The sequence below is a fragment of the Ictalurus punctatus genome, chromosome 17 (genome assembly GCF_001660625.3).
Source record: "Ictalurus punctatus breed USDA103 chromosome 17, Coco_2.0, whole genome shotgun sequence".
NCBI classification, from domain to species: Eukaryota; Metazoa; Chordata; class Actinopteri; order Siluriformes; family Ictaluridae; genus Ictalurus; species Ictalurus punctatus.
Genome location: NC_030432.2, coordinates 16,055,658 through 16,067,794, shown reverse-complemented (window position 1 = coordinate 16,067,794; position 12,137 = coordinate 16,055,658). Strand labels below are relative to the sequence as shown.

At 38.8% G+C, this 12,137-nt stretch overlaps 1 protein-coding gene across 1 annotated transcript; it reads right to left on the bottom strand.

Annotated features, from left to right (window-relative positions):
- Positions 1-6,959: 6,959 nt before the first annotated feature.
- On the bottom strand, positions 6,960-12,137 carry rhoub (ras homolog family member Ub). Its single transcript, XM_017491441.3, has 3 exons — positions 11,729-12,137; positions 10,385-10,443; positions 6,960-8,341 (listed from the first exon to the last, which is right to left on the bottom strand). Exons 1-3 carry the CDS (start codon positions 11,925-11,927, stop codon positions 7,886-7,888), a joined length of 714 nt encoding a protein of 237 aa, XP_017346930.1. The 5' UTR covers positions 11,928-12,137; the 3' UTR covers positions 6,960-7,885.

Sequence of the window (12,137 nt, the reverse complement as noted above, 5' to 3'; positions counted from 1 at the left end):
TGGGTAGAATCAGACAGCTTGAGGTTCTGCTGTATTGCCCAGACCTTTCTCTTGATTATTTTATGTAAACATTCCCTGGCCTTTTTCAAATCTTCAACTGCCCAGTTTTGGTGAGTCTATACCCACTGTAGCTTCAGATTCTTGTTAATGGCAAACAGGAGTGGGACTCGTTGTGGTCTTCTACTATTGTAGCCTCAAGGTTTGGCATGTTGTTCATACTCTGATGATTTTCTGCTCAGTACGGTTGTAAAGAGAGGTTATTTGAGTTCCTTTAGTCTTCCTGTCAGCTCAACCCAGTCTGGCCATTCTCCTCTGACCTTTCTTATCAACAAGTCATTTCCAGACATAGAACTACTGCTCACCGGATGTTTTTTTTGTTTTTAGCACCATTCTGTGCAAATTCTAGAGACTGTTACGAGAGAAAATCTCAGGAGATCCACAGCTTCTGAAATATTAAAACCAACCCATCTGAAACCAGCAACCATGGCATGGTCGACATTGTTGTACTGTATAGTACACAGTCTATAGTGCTCTGTATTATCCCTGTATATAGGCACCATTGTTTACCAAGTCACATTTCAAGAAAAATTGTGTACTTGGCCAGTAAAATTACTCTGATTCTGAGTTGGAATTTACTCTATGGGAGGTTTTGCTAACTATATTGTATATCCTCTACAGATCATCATAACTCATCAGTTAAAGAAGCATCAATTAAAGAAAATAAAAGTTTCATCTAAATCTCTGCTTGCATCAGTGTACAAATATGATGAGCTAGATTGAGCTTCTTGCGTGATCACACTATTTATCGACATCCCAATCACCATATTTCAGACAGTGAATTGTCTCTTCTTCTGATTTTCTTATGAATGTTTATGTCATTTATGTATGTTTTTTTTTTTTTTTTTAAATAAATGTTTCTTCACTATTGCTCAACATTTTAGTCAACACTGCTTGGTAAAATCCCAAAAATAATTGAGATTTTTTTTGTTGTAGTGAAGTGTTTAGTCAAGGTCTTCTTCGCTCCATATATTGAGATGATCTTCCATGTCATCTGCAGACCACAGCATGCCTTTCTCTCTCACTGTGAAACAAAATGTGAAGTAACATGTCAACTTCAACCAATCACATTATTCACCCGAGCCCTGGGAATGGACTGATTTCACACATGGTGCACACTGTATCCAAGTTCACGTGAGACAGACCTCATAACATTCTATATAGTGGACCAGCACGCGTTCCTTGCATCACTCCGGGGTCCAAAACAGCATTTGTACGTGATTAAATCTATTAAACTCTCTGTCAAAATGAACAGATCTGGATAAAAAAGTGCAAGCGTTTCTAAAGCCGGCCACGAGGACTCCAAGATAGTTTGTATTTTTTATGTCCTAATATGCCTGTATAAGATATTTTGTATTCTAGATTTGTCAACAAGGATCAGATTGGGAAGCTGTTGTCTTAGAAATTAATATGAAAAGGTAATTCAGCACACTGTGGATACAAAAAAATATACAGTGGCACTTTCGGCCCAGGTTTCCTGTATACAGTACATATGTACATACAGTATTTTGCGTGTCAGTTAATGGTTGGTTCAGGGAGATTGTCCAGATACCATCAGGGTCAGTGGGTCTAATGTCTGGGTCAGCATCAAGAACAATGATCTATTCTCAGATTAGTCATAGGGTTTAACCACTGTGAGGTCCACACATGAGGGTGATGTGGATAACGCTGGGATTACTCCATGGTCTTGCCCACAATGAAACTTTGTTTGCATTTACAGTTTAAGATATAATGATTTAAATAATCCTTAGTAAAATATTATAACAACATTTTCAATGCAAAGCGACTTTTTAATGAACAATATTGTGTCAGTAAGTTATAATAGTTTTCTACTTTTTTATTGTGACTGACAATTTGCCTCAAAAGAACTGAAACATACTGATATGGACAACAGTATGAGCATACCGAACATCTTTTCAACACACTTACACACTGACTTTACAGTATATCACTTGTAGAACAGTGATGATTTATAATCCCACTATCCTCAGCTATTTAGGGATATAAATCAACATCCGGATTTCAGTAAAGCTGCTTTGTGTCAATGTCTATTGTTATAAATAAAACTGAATTGAATGGAATAGAAATATGGCCAGATCATACAAAGAATAGTAAAACAAATACTAGGTCAATTCATGGGGTCTTAGAGTCTATTGTGGTCCTTAGCTTTTGACAATGATTTGCTTGTTGTTCGGCTTGTTTATCTCAAAACACATCAATACGATCAATACTCTGTCCTGGGATATCAAAGCTGTTCCTGATTCTGCTGTGCACATTCGCACGTGTATTTGTACATAATCTCTCTAAACGTTCTGTGTTGACTGTTTATCTGATTTAGATACAGAGGAGAATGCTTTGATGGCATCAGGACTTGGCAGGAGTTGAGGCTCTATCTTCTATCATGTGGGAGATAAAAGACTTGGTTTTGGCTGTGAAATGATGAACGCAGAAAATTTCAACAGTTCTACCGGAGGTTTAGAAAGAGCGAAAGAGTGAGAAAAGAGAAGAAGCATAATAGAAAAAGCAAGAACAAGCAAGATCGGCATAAAAGCACACAGCATGACATGACATGTTTATTTTAAGACTGTTAATGATTATCTTTTATGAACATTATGGTCAATTCAATCTGGAAAAAAAAACAAAAAAAAAAACAACAAGGATTGATATCCAGGAGCCCAGGCTCAATCAATATACTGTATACTGAAATTTAAGTCTGATATACAGACATGAAAAAGAGAAATTGAGAGAAAAAGAGTCAGAGGACAGAGTAAAGATCAATTGCACATGAGAGCAAGCACATGCCTGTAAGACTAATGAACACATCAAAGCTACATACATACATATATACATACATACATACACACACACATACACACACACACGCACACATACATATATACATACATACATATATACATACATACATACATTCACACACATACATACATACATACATACATACACAAATACATACATACATACATACATACACACACATACATACATATATACATACATACATACATACACACACACATGCACACATACATTCACACACATACATACATACATACATACATACACACACATACATACATATATACATACATACACAAATACATACATACATATATACACATACATACATACATATACACACATACACATACACACACATACATACATACATACATATATACATGAAGACACACGCTACATGCACATGTGCACAAACCCTTGTATGGTCACAAAACATGAAGCAGTCTGGATACACATCTAGGATAAGGAAAGCACATGGCTCAAATGCCATCCACTGCTGAGCATTTGCAGAGAAACTTTTATGTCCTGTGAATAATATGAACACTGAAACAGTTTGGGAACTTCTTTCAGTCAATGCAATGATGGCGCTATAAAAGCATATTCAACAGTGATTTCACAATCAGATTGAATACAGACTAGTGAGAGGTTAGCTCGCAATACTGTACAGTACTAAAACAGCATAATATAACAGACTGTAGGTCAAAGGCTGTGTTATTGTCCCTTGGGGATGGGAGGAGTGGTGGACACCAGCTATCCCTTGTACAATCATGTTTGTTTCTGAAAAATAACTTCTGGAAAGTACTGTACCCTCAAGACTGTGACCGCATGTTGTGAAACCAAATCCAGACATGCTGTGTGTCTAAGAGGCAAGCTACATTGAGCACTGTATCCTTTGAAACCAGATTTGTCTCAGGAGCAGTGCTTCACACGTGTGACCCAGTTACTGCTGGACCTAATCCTTCTAACAATTCTAGACACATCACATTAACGTCATGCCTACGAAAATGCAGATTAATCCTAAATTCTCCCATACAAGTCCACTCTGCAAGAGCAACGTGACTTTGAACAACTTGATTAAACTCAGTTCTGGTCTCATACAACCCAGGTTGCTGTAGCAATAATTACTGGAGGGGAAAACAATCTTTCTAGCCAGGGCTCATAATACTGTATATTCTACTATTCCCGAAGTTTCAGAAGGAGAAGTAAATGGGTTTAAAAATCGTGGAAAGTCAGTGCTAAGTATATGGTGTTGCATATTCAAAGGTTGTATCTTGTCATACTTAATCTGCTGCTTATGAAAGCATCTTAAACACCAGGGGCAATGAACACAAATGATGAGATATTCAAACAATATCACGTCATATTATGTAAATACCACTGTTACACATCAATCAATCCTTTTCTCCTTCTCACCAAATGTACATGAACATGCCATGGAGCTATCCAATTAGCAGCTAGTGATGACAAAATTATGTGCAAGCCGGTTCTCCCTTATAGGCTGTCCCACATTTAGCTAGTCACTCACTGTTATTGTTTGAAAAATCAGGTCAGTTTTCCCTGGTTAATGCCCAGCATTTACCTAAACAAATTGTTGTATATGGAAGGTGGTTTAACCTGCATTAAATTCGCTATTCACTGTCTGGTGAGCAGGACCACTTACATTTGTTCCACCGCACAGCTCCAGGTTGCCCATCTATAGCTCTGTGCAGAGTTTCTGTGCATGTTCTCCTTGTGTCCACATTGGTTTCCTCTGGGTTCTCTGGTTTCCTCCCAACTCGGAAAAGTATGCCAGTAGGTAGGTTGGCTGGGGTCCCATGCAGGATGTATTCCCGCCTCACACCCAGTGTTTCCCAGATCCACCACAGTCCTGACCAAGATAATTCGGTTACTGAAGATGAATAAATGCTTTTCTCCTCAGCATATTCTGAGCATATTTCACATTAGTTGACTAAATGGTGGCTGTGGCTAATGCACTGCTAGCATTGTATGGAGGCCCTACCTCGACATACCATGTGTTGTTAATTGCTAAAACTCCCACTTTAGCTGGATTATAACTAATTCGCAACTCTCTTTGTTTTAGAGTGGGTATTCCCTCTATACAACATTCATTTTCTCTTCACTTCTGTTGCAGTGGCCCTGTAGTTGAAGCTAAACCGAATGGATAGTCACTAATAACCATGCTACACGACCTGTGCTGATGCAGTCAGTGTCAGAATCTTTTGAAAAGTGAAGAATAGCGCTAGTTATGTTCTCACTGCTTTGGTATTGACCATCTCAAGGAAGCCGTGTCTGACCTGGACATCCTCTTCACTGACAAAGTCCATTGTTGACATGGCACAGTTTGCTAGCAGTTTTGAATCTTAATTTGAATCTCTAATTTGGTCCCATTAAGCCTGAAACAGATTGACCACATCATATGCTCATTTTATACTACTGTATTAACTAAAATTGCTAGCGAAGCTGAAACTATTGACCTACTCCAACAATTCTCACATCACAGCTAGAAAATTTGAGAAGTTTTAAACTTGGAGACGGACAACCATGTTCTCGTCTCTGGCACATGAGCAATGGTATCTTGGGGTCGAGCCCATCTGTCCCTCTGCCTTTGTTGCTTCTCCTGCCCATCTGCCTCTCACTGAAAATGAATGAGGGACAAGTGATTTTTAAAAATTTATTATTGCATCCCATGTAAAAACCCCATCACTCTCTAGATCAATTCAACATAAATCAAAGGTTTTTTTGTTCTTTTTTCAGTAAAGTGAAGCATCCAAATTATGGTCTGTAGTAAGCACATATATAGCACAAATGCAGTAGATAGAGCTTAGTTGGAAAAAGAAAAAAACAGTTGGAATACTCCTTTAAGATATTTTGGACAATGATTACTTTGGGTTTCTCTGGATGCTTCACAATCATGTCTATTTCAGACTGCTGAAGTCTTATTAGATTTTCTTTCTTGCTAACTAAGCAGAACCAGTTCATATAAAAATGGCTACCTTCCTTATGAAAGCATTCATTAAGATTTTCCTGCATCTTTGTTTGGCCTTGAAGAATTATACCATATTGTTTTAAGCTGTCCTCCTCTGCAATTGGCTTTTCATGCAGACAAAACAAAGCCCTGAAATTGCTGGTGTAGACATAATCACAATGGAAGTGCTAGCCACGTAGCCTTTCCAAATTATCGCTCAGTGTCATAGTCTTCAGACAGTCAGACAATGCCGGAGCTGGATAAGGCCATTCATTTTAAAAATAGCAAACTTGTAAAGGAACATAAAAGACCACATTAGTCATTTTTACATTTACAAACGCCTTTCAGAGCTGCTCGAGCTTGCTTTATTATATGGTCATTACACAAATGAAAACATTTCAGGTGTGCACACCAAGAGGTCATTTTCAATTTTAGTTCAAAGAAGCAAGTTTGTCATAATAATCCATAACTGATGTGTACCATGATGTGATCATACAGAAACAAAGATAATTCCATACAGTTATAAAAATGTATAAATCTACATAGATGTACTGTGATATAGTTATGGCACTGAAACATATACTGTACAAACTAAGCACAGTCAATGTCATTTTATCAGTTTGATAAATCTTTGCTGTACAGTTTATAGCTAACCTCTAATGGACTTTAAACGTTTGAAAGAGGAAAAAAAAATGGCTTCTGAATAATGAGAAGCAAATATGTCCCATTCATCGGCTAACCAACAATTACATTTAGTCCAAAGTGAGAAAATGCACCCGGGGAACTGAACATTCAGGCTAGTCACAGATCACACTACCACAGTGTGAATTAAAGCCTATTGTACCACAATGAAATGTTAAAGCCAGTGTGTTAACCAATAAAACACCCAAGAGCACTGTATGGACGCCACAACTATAAAACTGAGGTGACAGAACTACCACACACAGTCCTGTGCTAGTCAAATAAATCTGCTCCAACAGTCAAAATTTAATGAACATACTTGCAACAATAATTATGGAATACAATAAAACACCTGATAAACTTTCTTTGACATCAAAGAGGAACCAAAAGCTTTAGTTCACTGTTTTTAAAAAAAAAAAAAAAAAAAAAAAAAAAAAAAAAAAAAAAAAAAGGTTCGCCTCATTACAGAATGGTACCATCAAATAGGCTGATGAGGTGACTGAAATCAAGCGCATCGTTCACACTACAGTGTTTTTCCATATGAGAGAATCTTAACACTCCGAGAAGTCTTGACTGGGTAGCCGTCAACAGTAACAGCTGTCAAATCAGTAAAGATGTAAAGGTGGCATTATGGTGCCATGAGCTCAAAGATGGGCACTAAATACGTTTAGGAGCATTCCACAGTGTGATAGAAAGGGGGAAAATAAATCACAACGTGAATAGCTCTGAGATCCAGTGTTAAGGAGCAAGTGACTGTCCTTGCAAAACAAAACAAAAAAACCATTCATACACATTTAACAGACATAAATATAAATCTTGTGCACTTGATATACTGTACACTACTATTCAAATGTTTGAAGTCACCACAGATACAAATAGAAAATGATACTTATATGATCTTAGTACTATGGAAGTTCATAGGTTATAAAACATTTATGGGGAGGGGGGGGGGGGGGGGGGGGGGCAAAAAAAAAAAAAAAAAAAAAAAAAAAAAAAAAAAAAAAAAAGGGGTCGAGAAATGCATCTAGAACCGAAAATGATTGGGATTGATGTTTTAATACAATTCATATCCAGAAAGATTGAGATATACTGTGGAAATCCTCATATTTGGAAAGCAATGATCAAATCTGGATTTTAAACATTAAGGTAAGGTGATACTCTACTGTCATATCAATAACACACACACACACACACACACACACACACACACACACACACACACACACACACACACACACACACACACACACACACACACACACACACACACACACGATTAGTCCATCTGCTTGAGGCACTGAAGGAGTCAAAAGTCTTTGTCACTTTGTCCATGTGCGTCTATGACTCACAGCTTGGCTCATGTTATTGGATACACACATATTTCTTCCACCAGGCCTTGGAGAGCATCTTCATCTTATCAGCTGTGCTGAGAACCTTGCGTTCCCGCCTGGAGCGTCTGTCAGACTGGCGCAGGCCGGCAGAGATGGCAGCATCAAACACCTCTTTCAGGTTTTTCTGTGTGAGAGCTGAGCACTCTACATATGTCACAGCACCAATCTTGTCAGCGAGGGAGCGGGCATCCTGCTCAGGTACGGGCTGTTCACGCCGCCTTGCTAGCTCGATCAGCACCTTGACATCCTGGCGCAGGTCGCACTGTGTGCCCACTAGCAAGACGGGGGTGAGCGGACACCGCCTCCGGATCTCAGGCACCCATTTCTCACCCACGTTCTGGAAGGAAGCAGGACTGACCACACTGAAGCAGAGGAGCAGGACATCTGTGCGCGAGTAGCAGAAGTGCCTCAGCTTATCAAACTCATCCTGAAAGACAGAAGATCAGGAGTTAATGTAACGCTATAGTAACATGTGCGACAATCGCTAGTGTGTGTATATGACAACATACTTCAATTATTAAATCCTTTCTGCAAAGACTAATCAAGACATGCAATGTCCGTTTGCCAGGAATGCAAAATTGGGGCAATTCTGATTTGCATATTCATATAATCCGAGTTTCTTGATGAAGGCAAGTGCAAAATGGTTTCTCTAATTTTTCTGTTTAACACACCATGCAATTTGTTATTCAATAAAGAAACACATCTAGTTGCCTTTAAATGTTGTGCTTTTCTGATAAAGATGATATTAAAAAGATCAATTAACATTTTCTAGTTTCCTATACAAATAAATGTTCCACCCTAATATGCCAAAAACTTATTTGGCCGTAAAGTTTCATATCTTTTTCTATATAAATCCTAATATGCTCTGGACAAAGTATCAGAAAAACACATAGCATCCTTAATTCAGATCCAGTCATAAAATCCATGTTGGAATTGTAAATCTATCACCAGCACATTATATAATTCACACAAAACAATTAACTTTAACCTCTCAAAGTTGGCCAATGAGGGAACCTCCCACAAGTACTGCAGAACACACTGTTCAAGCAGCAATCTTTTTAAACTCTGCCAAGGCGTGCAGCTCTGGCACACCCTTCTTTATATTGTGCCAATCAAGTAAATTAACACTATAGGTCCACAAAGCTTTAAAGAACAGAGCGTTCTTCAGGATTTAAGAGGCCGACTTAGCCTGGCACTGTGAAGAGCTTAACCCTTCCCTTTCCACGCTTTTAGATTTTAATTGCGTTTCTGAATCAAGATTTTCCTTTCACTTTGAGTGTGACACCTGAGAGTGGGAAAGATCTCTTATCTACCAACTGTGTTTGCAAACACTTGCCTTCCCCTACTGTACTAGAAGATTTACAAGTTGTGTGTTGAAAGGGCAGAGCCATGTATTGATTAACTTATACAGTACACATAAATGATTTATAATTGTTTGCAGTGTGTGAGTTTCAAAACAGATTTAAAAAAAAAAAAAAAAAAAAAAAAAAAGGTGAATGCAAAAAGCTTTTCATATACCCATAATGGGCACATACCATATTAAACTTAGACCTGTTTTCACTGGCTTTTGATAAACATTTTTTCATAATTGCCACAGCTCAGAAACAAACAATGGTAAAGGAATAAACTTGGCATAAGGAACTGAGCCTGCAGGCAAAACTGGTGGTTGAACATTTCTTCTTCATAGCCTGCATGGCTCACACACAGCAAGGCAGAGAGGAGAGAGACAGCTGAAAAACTTTTTTCTTCCACCTCTCTGTGGTTGCCACACGATACGGCGTCCTCTCTGATCCATTTTAATTATCTGGGTCATGCCCTCCATCACTTCTCACTCATTTCAAATGCCCTCCACATTCTACACTGCTCAGCTACAAAAAAAACAAAACAAAAACAAACCCCAAACACTTATTTCATGTGAGAAAGCTAGGAGCTTTCACCATCAGGTACTGAAAATGGTTCTTTAAGGCAAAACCAATGCAAATATATACTCAAAATATGCTCTAAAAAGGTACATCAGTGGGTATTTTAGGTCCCACGTAATATGTACACTACAGAAATCAAGGGCGTACCGTTAACAGGAACTATATTTATGATAAAAGTTTGCACTTTGAAATAAGTTGAGCACTTATTTCCTCTGAGAATATGAGAATAGTACTACAGGGTCAGTTCAGGTTTATTAGGACAGTACACTTCCTCTACAGGTTTCAATTGCAGTCAGTATGCTTGTGAAACATCTTTTTTGTGGCCTTGACTGCCCCGAAGTATCTACAGCTGAAACACTGCACTCCCTTCATGAACACTAACACCTCCCCACCCCCAGACAGGGAGACTGCACATAACTTCAGGTGCTGTCTGGGGGAGTCACTGAGAACAACTCTCCAGTCGGAAATGTCTGAACAGTCTGCTTTGTCTGATAATATGGTGCACAAATCAGTGTGTTTGAATGTGAAAAGCAGACCGCAGTCTTTACCTGTCCAGCAGTGTCACATAGTTGCAGTCGCAAGGGCTGTCCATCAACTTGTACTACCGCTGCAGAAGACAGAGAGAGAAAGGAAAAAGAGGTGAGGCAAATTTGCATCCTATGGCCATCACACACAGATTTACATGCACTGATTCACCTGACCCAGTAAACCAGTGTGCTCGAACATTCTCTGCTAAAATCAAAACATATCTGGCAAACGAATCAATGTAAATGTAAACTATAAATATAATACAGTTGGATTAATCTGTAAAATTCTAATAAGTGAATCTTTAAGTCAAGGTCCAGACTAAACACAAGGAAAAACAGAGTAAGCAGTCTGCAATCACACAGGGAAAGAAATATTCAACCTGGTGAACTCTGCCTGCATATACACAATGACTTTTCCTACAGATACAAAGTAAAACCTGCCGGCTTTCTCAGTTGGCAGGCTGCATTGTATAAATGCGCTCAAATCCCAGTCATCTGATCTGCCTTTGATTGTGCCCTTTTCCCTCTGAAGTGCCACCTGTGCTCTTGCGTAAGTGAGGCAGTTTCGAGATGTCAGATCTAGTTTAAAATGCTGGACTATTACATCACTCTCTACGGCAGGAGGGGGGTTCACAAACTTTCCGTAGCCCCTATCCCAGTTAAAAAACAAACAAACAAAAAAACAACCCCAAAACAAAACACAGTTTGAAACTGGTCAGCTCAGATCATTAAGCACATTAGATCAATGAGCTTCTTATTCTTGAACTTTCCATCAAGAGAAGCCAAAGCAATTCAAAGCAAGTCGAATAATACAGCACGCTTCATGTTTTATCTGAACTGCAAAATCAATTACACTCATCAATGATACTACTGATATTGAGTATATATATATATACATATACATATATATACATATATATATATATATATATATATATATATATATATATATATATATATATATATATATATATATATATATATATATATATATATATACAGATAGATAGATAGACAGACACACACACTTAGGGACACAGAGGTCAGACACGCAGACAGACACGCAGACAGACACGCAGACAGACACGCAGACAGACACGCAGACAGACACGCAGACAGACAGACACCACTATCCAAACTAAATCCAACTTTGTGTGAGTCACAGAAACGTGGCCAAAGGTTTATAGGGACTTTACTGACTCAAAACTTACATATTGGTATTAAGTCAACAAGATAAGGGAGAAAGTGTCAAAACAATGCTCCTAACAGAAGGTGAGATCATGTATTTTGCTGACAATTATTCAGCATCCCAATAACACCTGCTTTATAATATTCCTCATCTCAAAATGCGCTGCGTTTCCTTACCGGAGAAGTTGTCGAAGGCTGTAGGGACGTATTTGGTGGGATAGCCGTTAGTCGTGTAGCTGACCACCAGGCTCGTTTTGCCCACAGCTCCATCCCCGAGCAGCACACACTTCAGCAGACGCTCCTGCGAGCACGACGGCCGGCTGCACTTCGGATTATGCGGCGGAACCGGAGGAGCCATTAAAGGATTATAATCCATCTGCGGTTCAAAAGGCTTTACGCACGAAAGACTAATGAAATTACGGACGAATGGAGCGTCAAGAAGGGTCTCAGTGTCGAATAATCATGATTCCTCCAGCAGTGAGGCTGTGATTACGCTTCGCTTGCCATTTTGCAGTGTTAAAATCCACACAGTCACAACCTCCATATAAACACACCGCTCAGTGAACTAGCTGCACGCGCGGCATAC

Coding starts and splice junctions, on each gene's coding strand:
- rhoub (XM_017491441.3), bottom strand. CDS start 11,927: ATGGATTATAATCCTTTAATGGCTCCTCCGGTTCCGCCGCATAATCCG. Junction 10,444..11,728: donor AGCCTTCGACAACTTCTCCG/GTAAGGAAACGC, acceptor TGTCTTCTGCAG/CGGTAGTACAAGTTGATGGA. Junction 8,342..10,384: donor TATGTGACACTGCTGGACAG/GTAAAGACTGCG, acceptor TCTGTCTTTCAG/GATGAGTTTGATAAGCTGAG.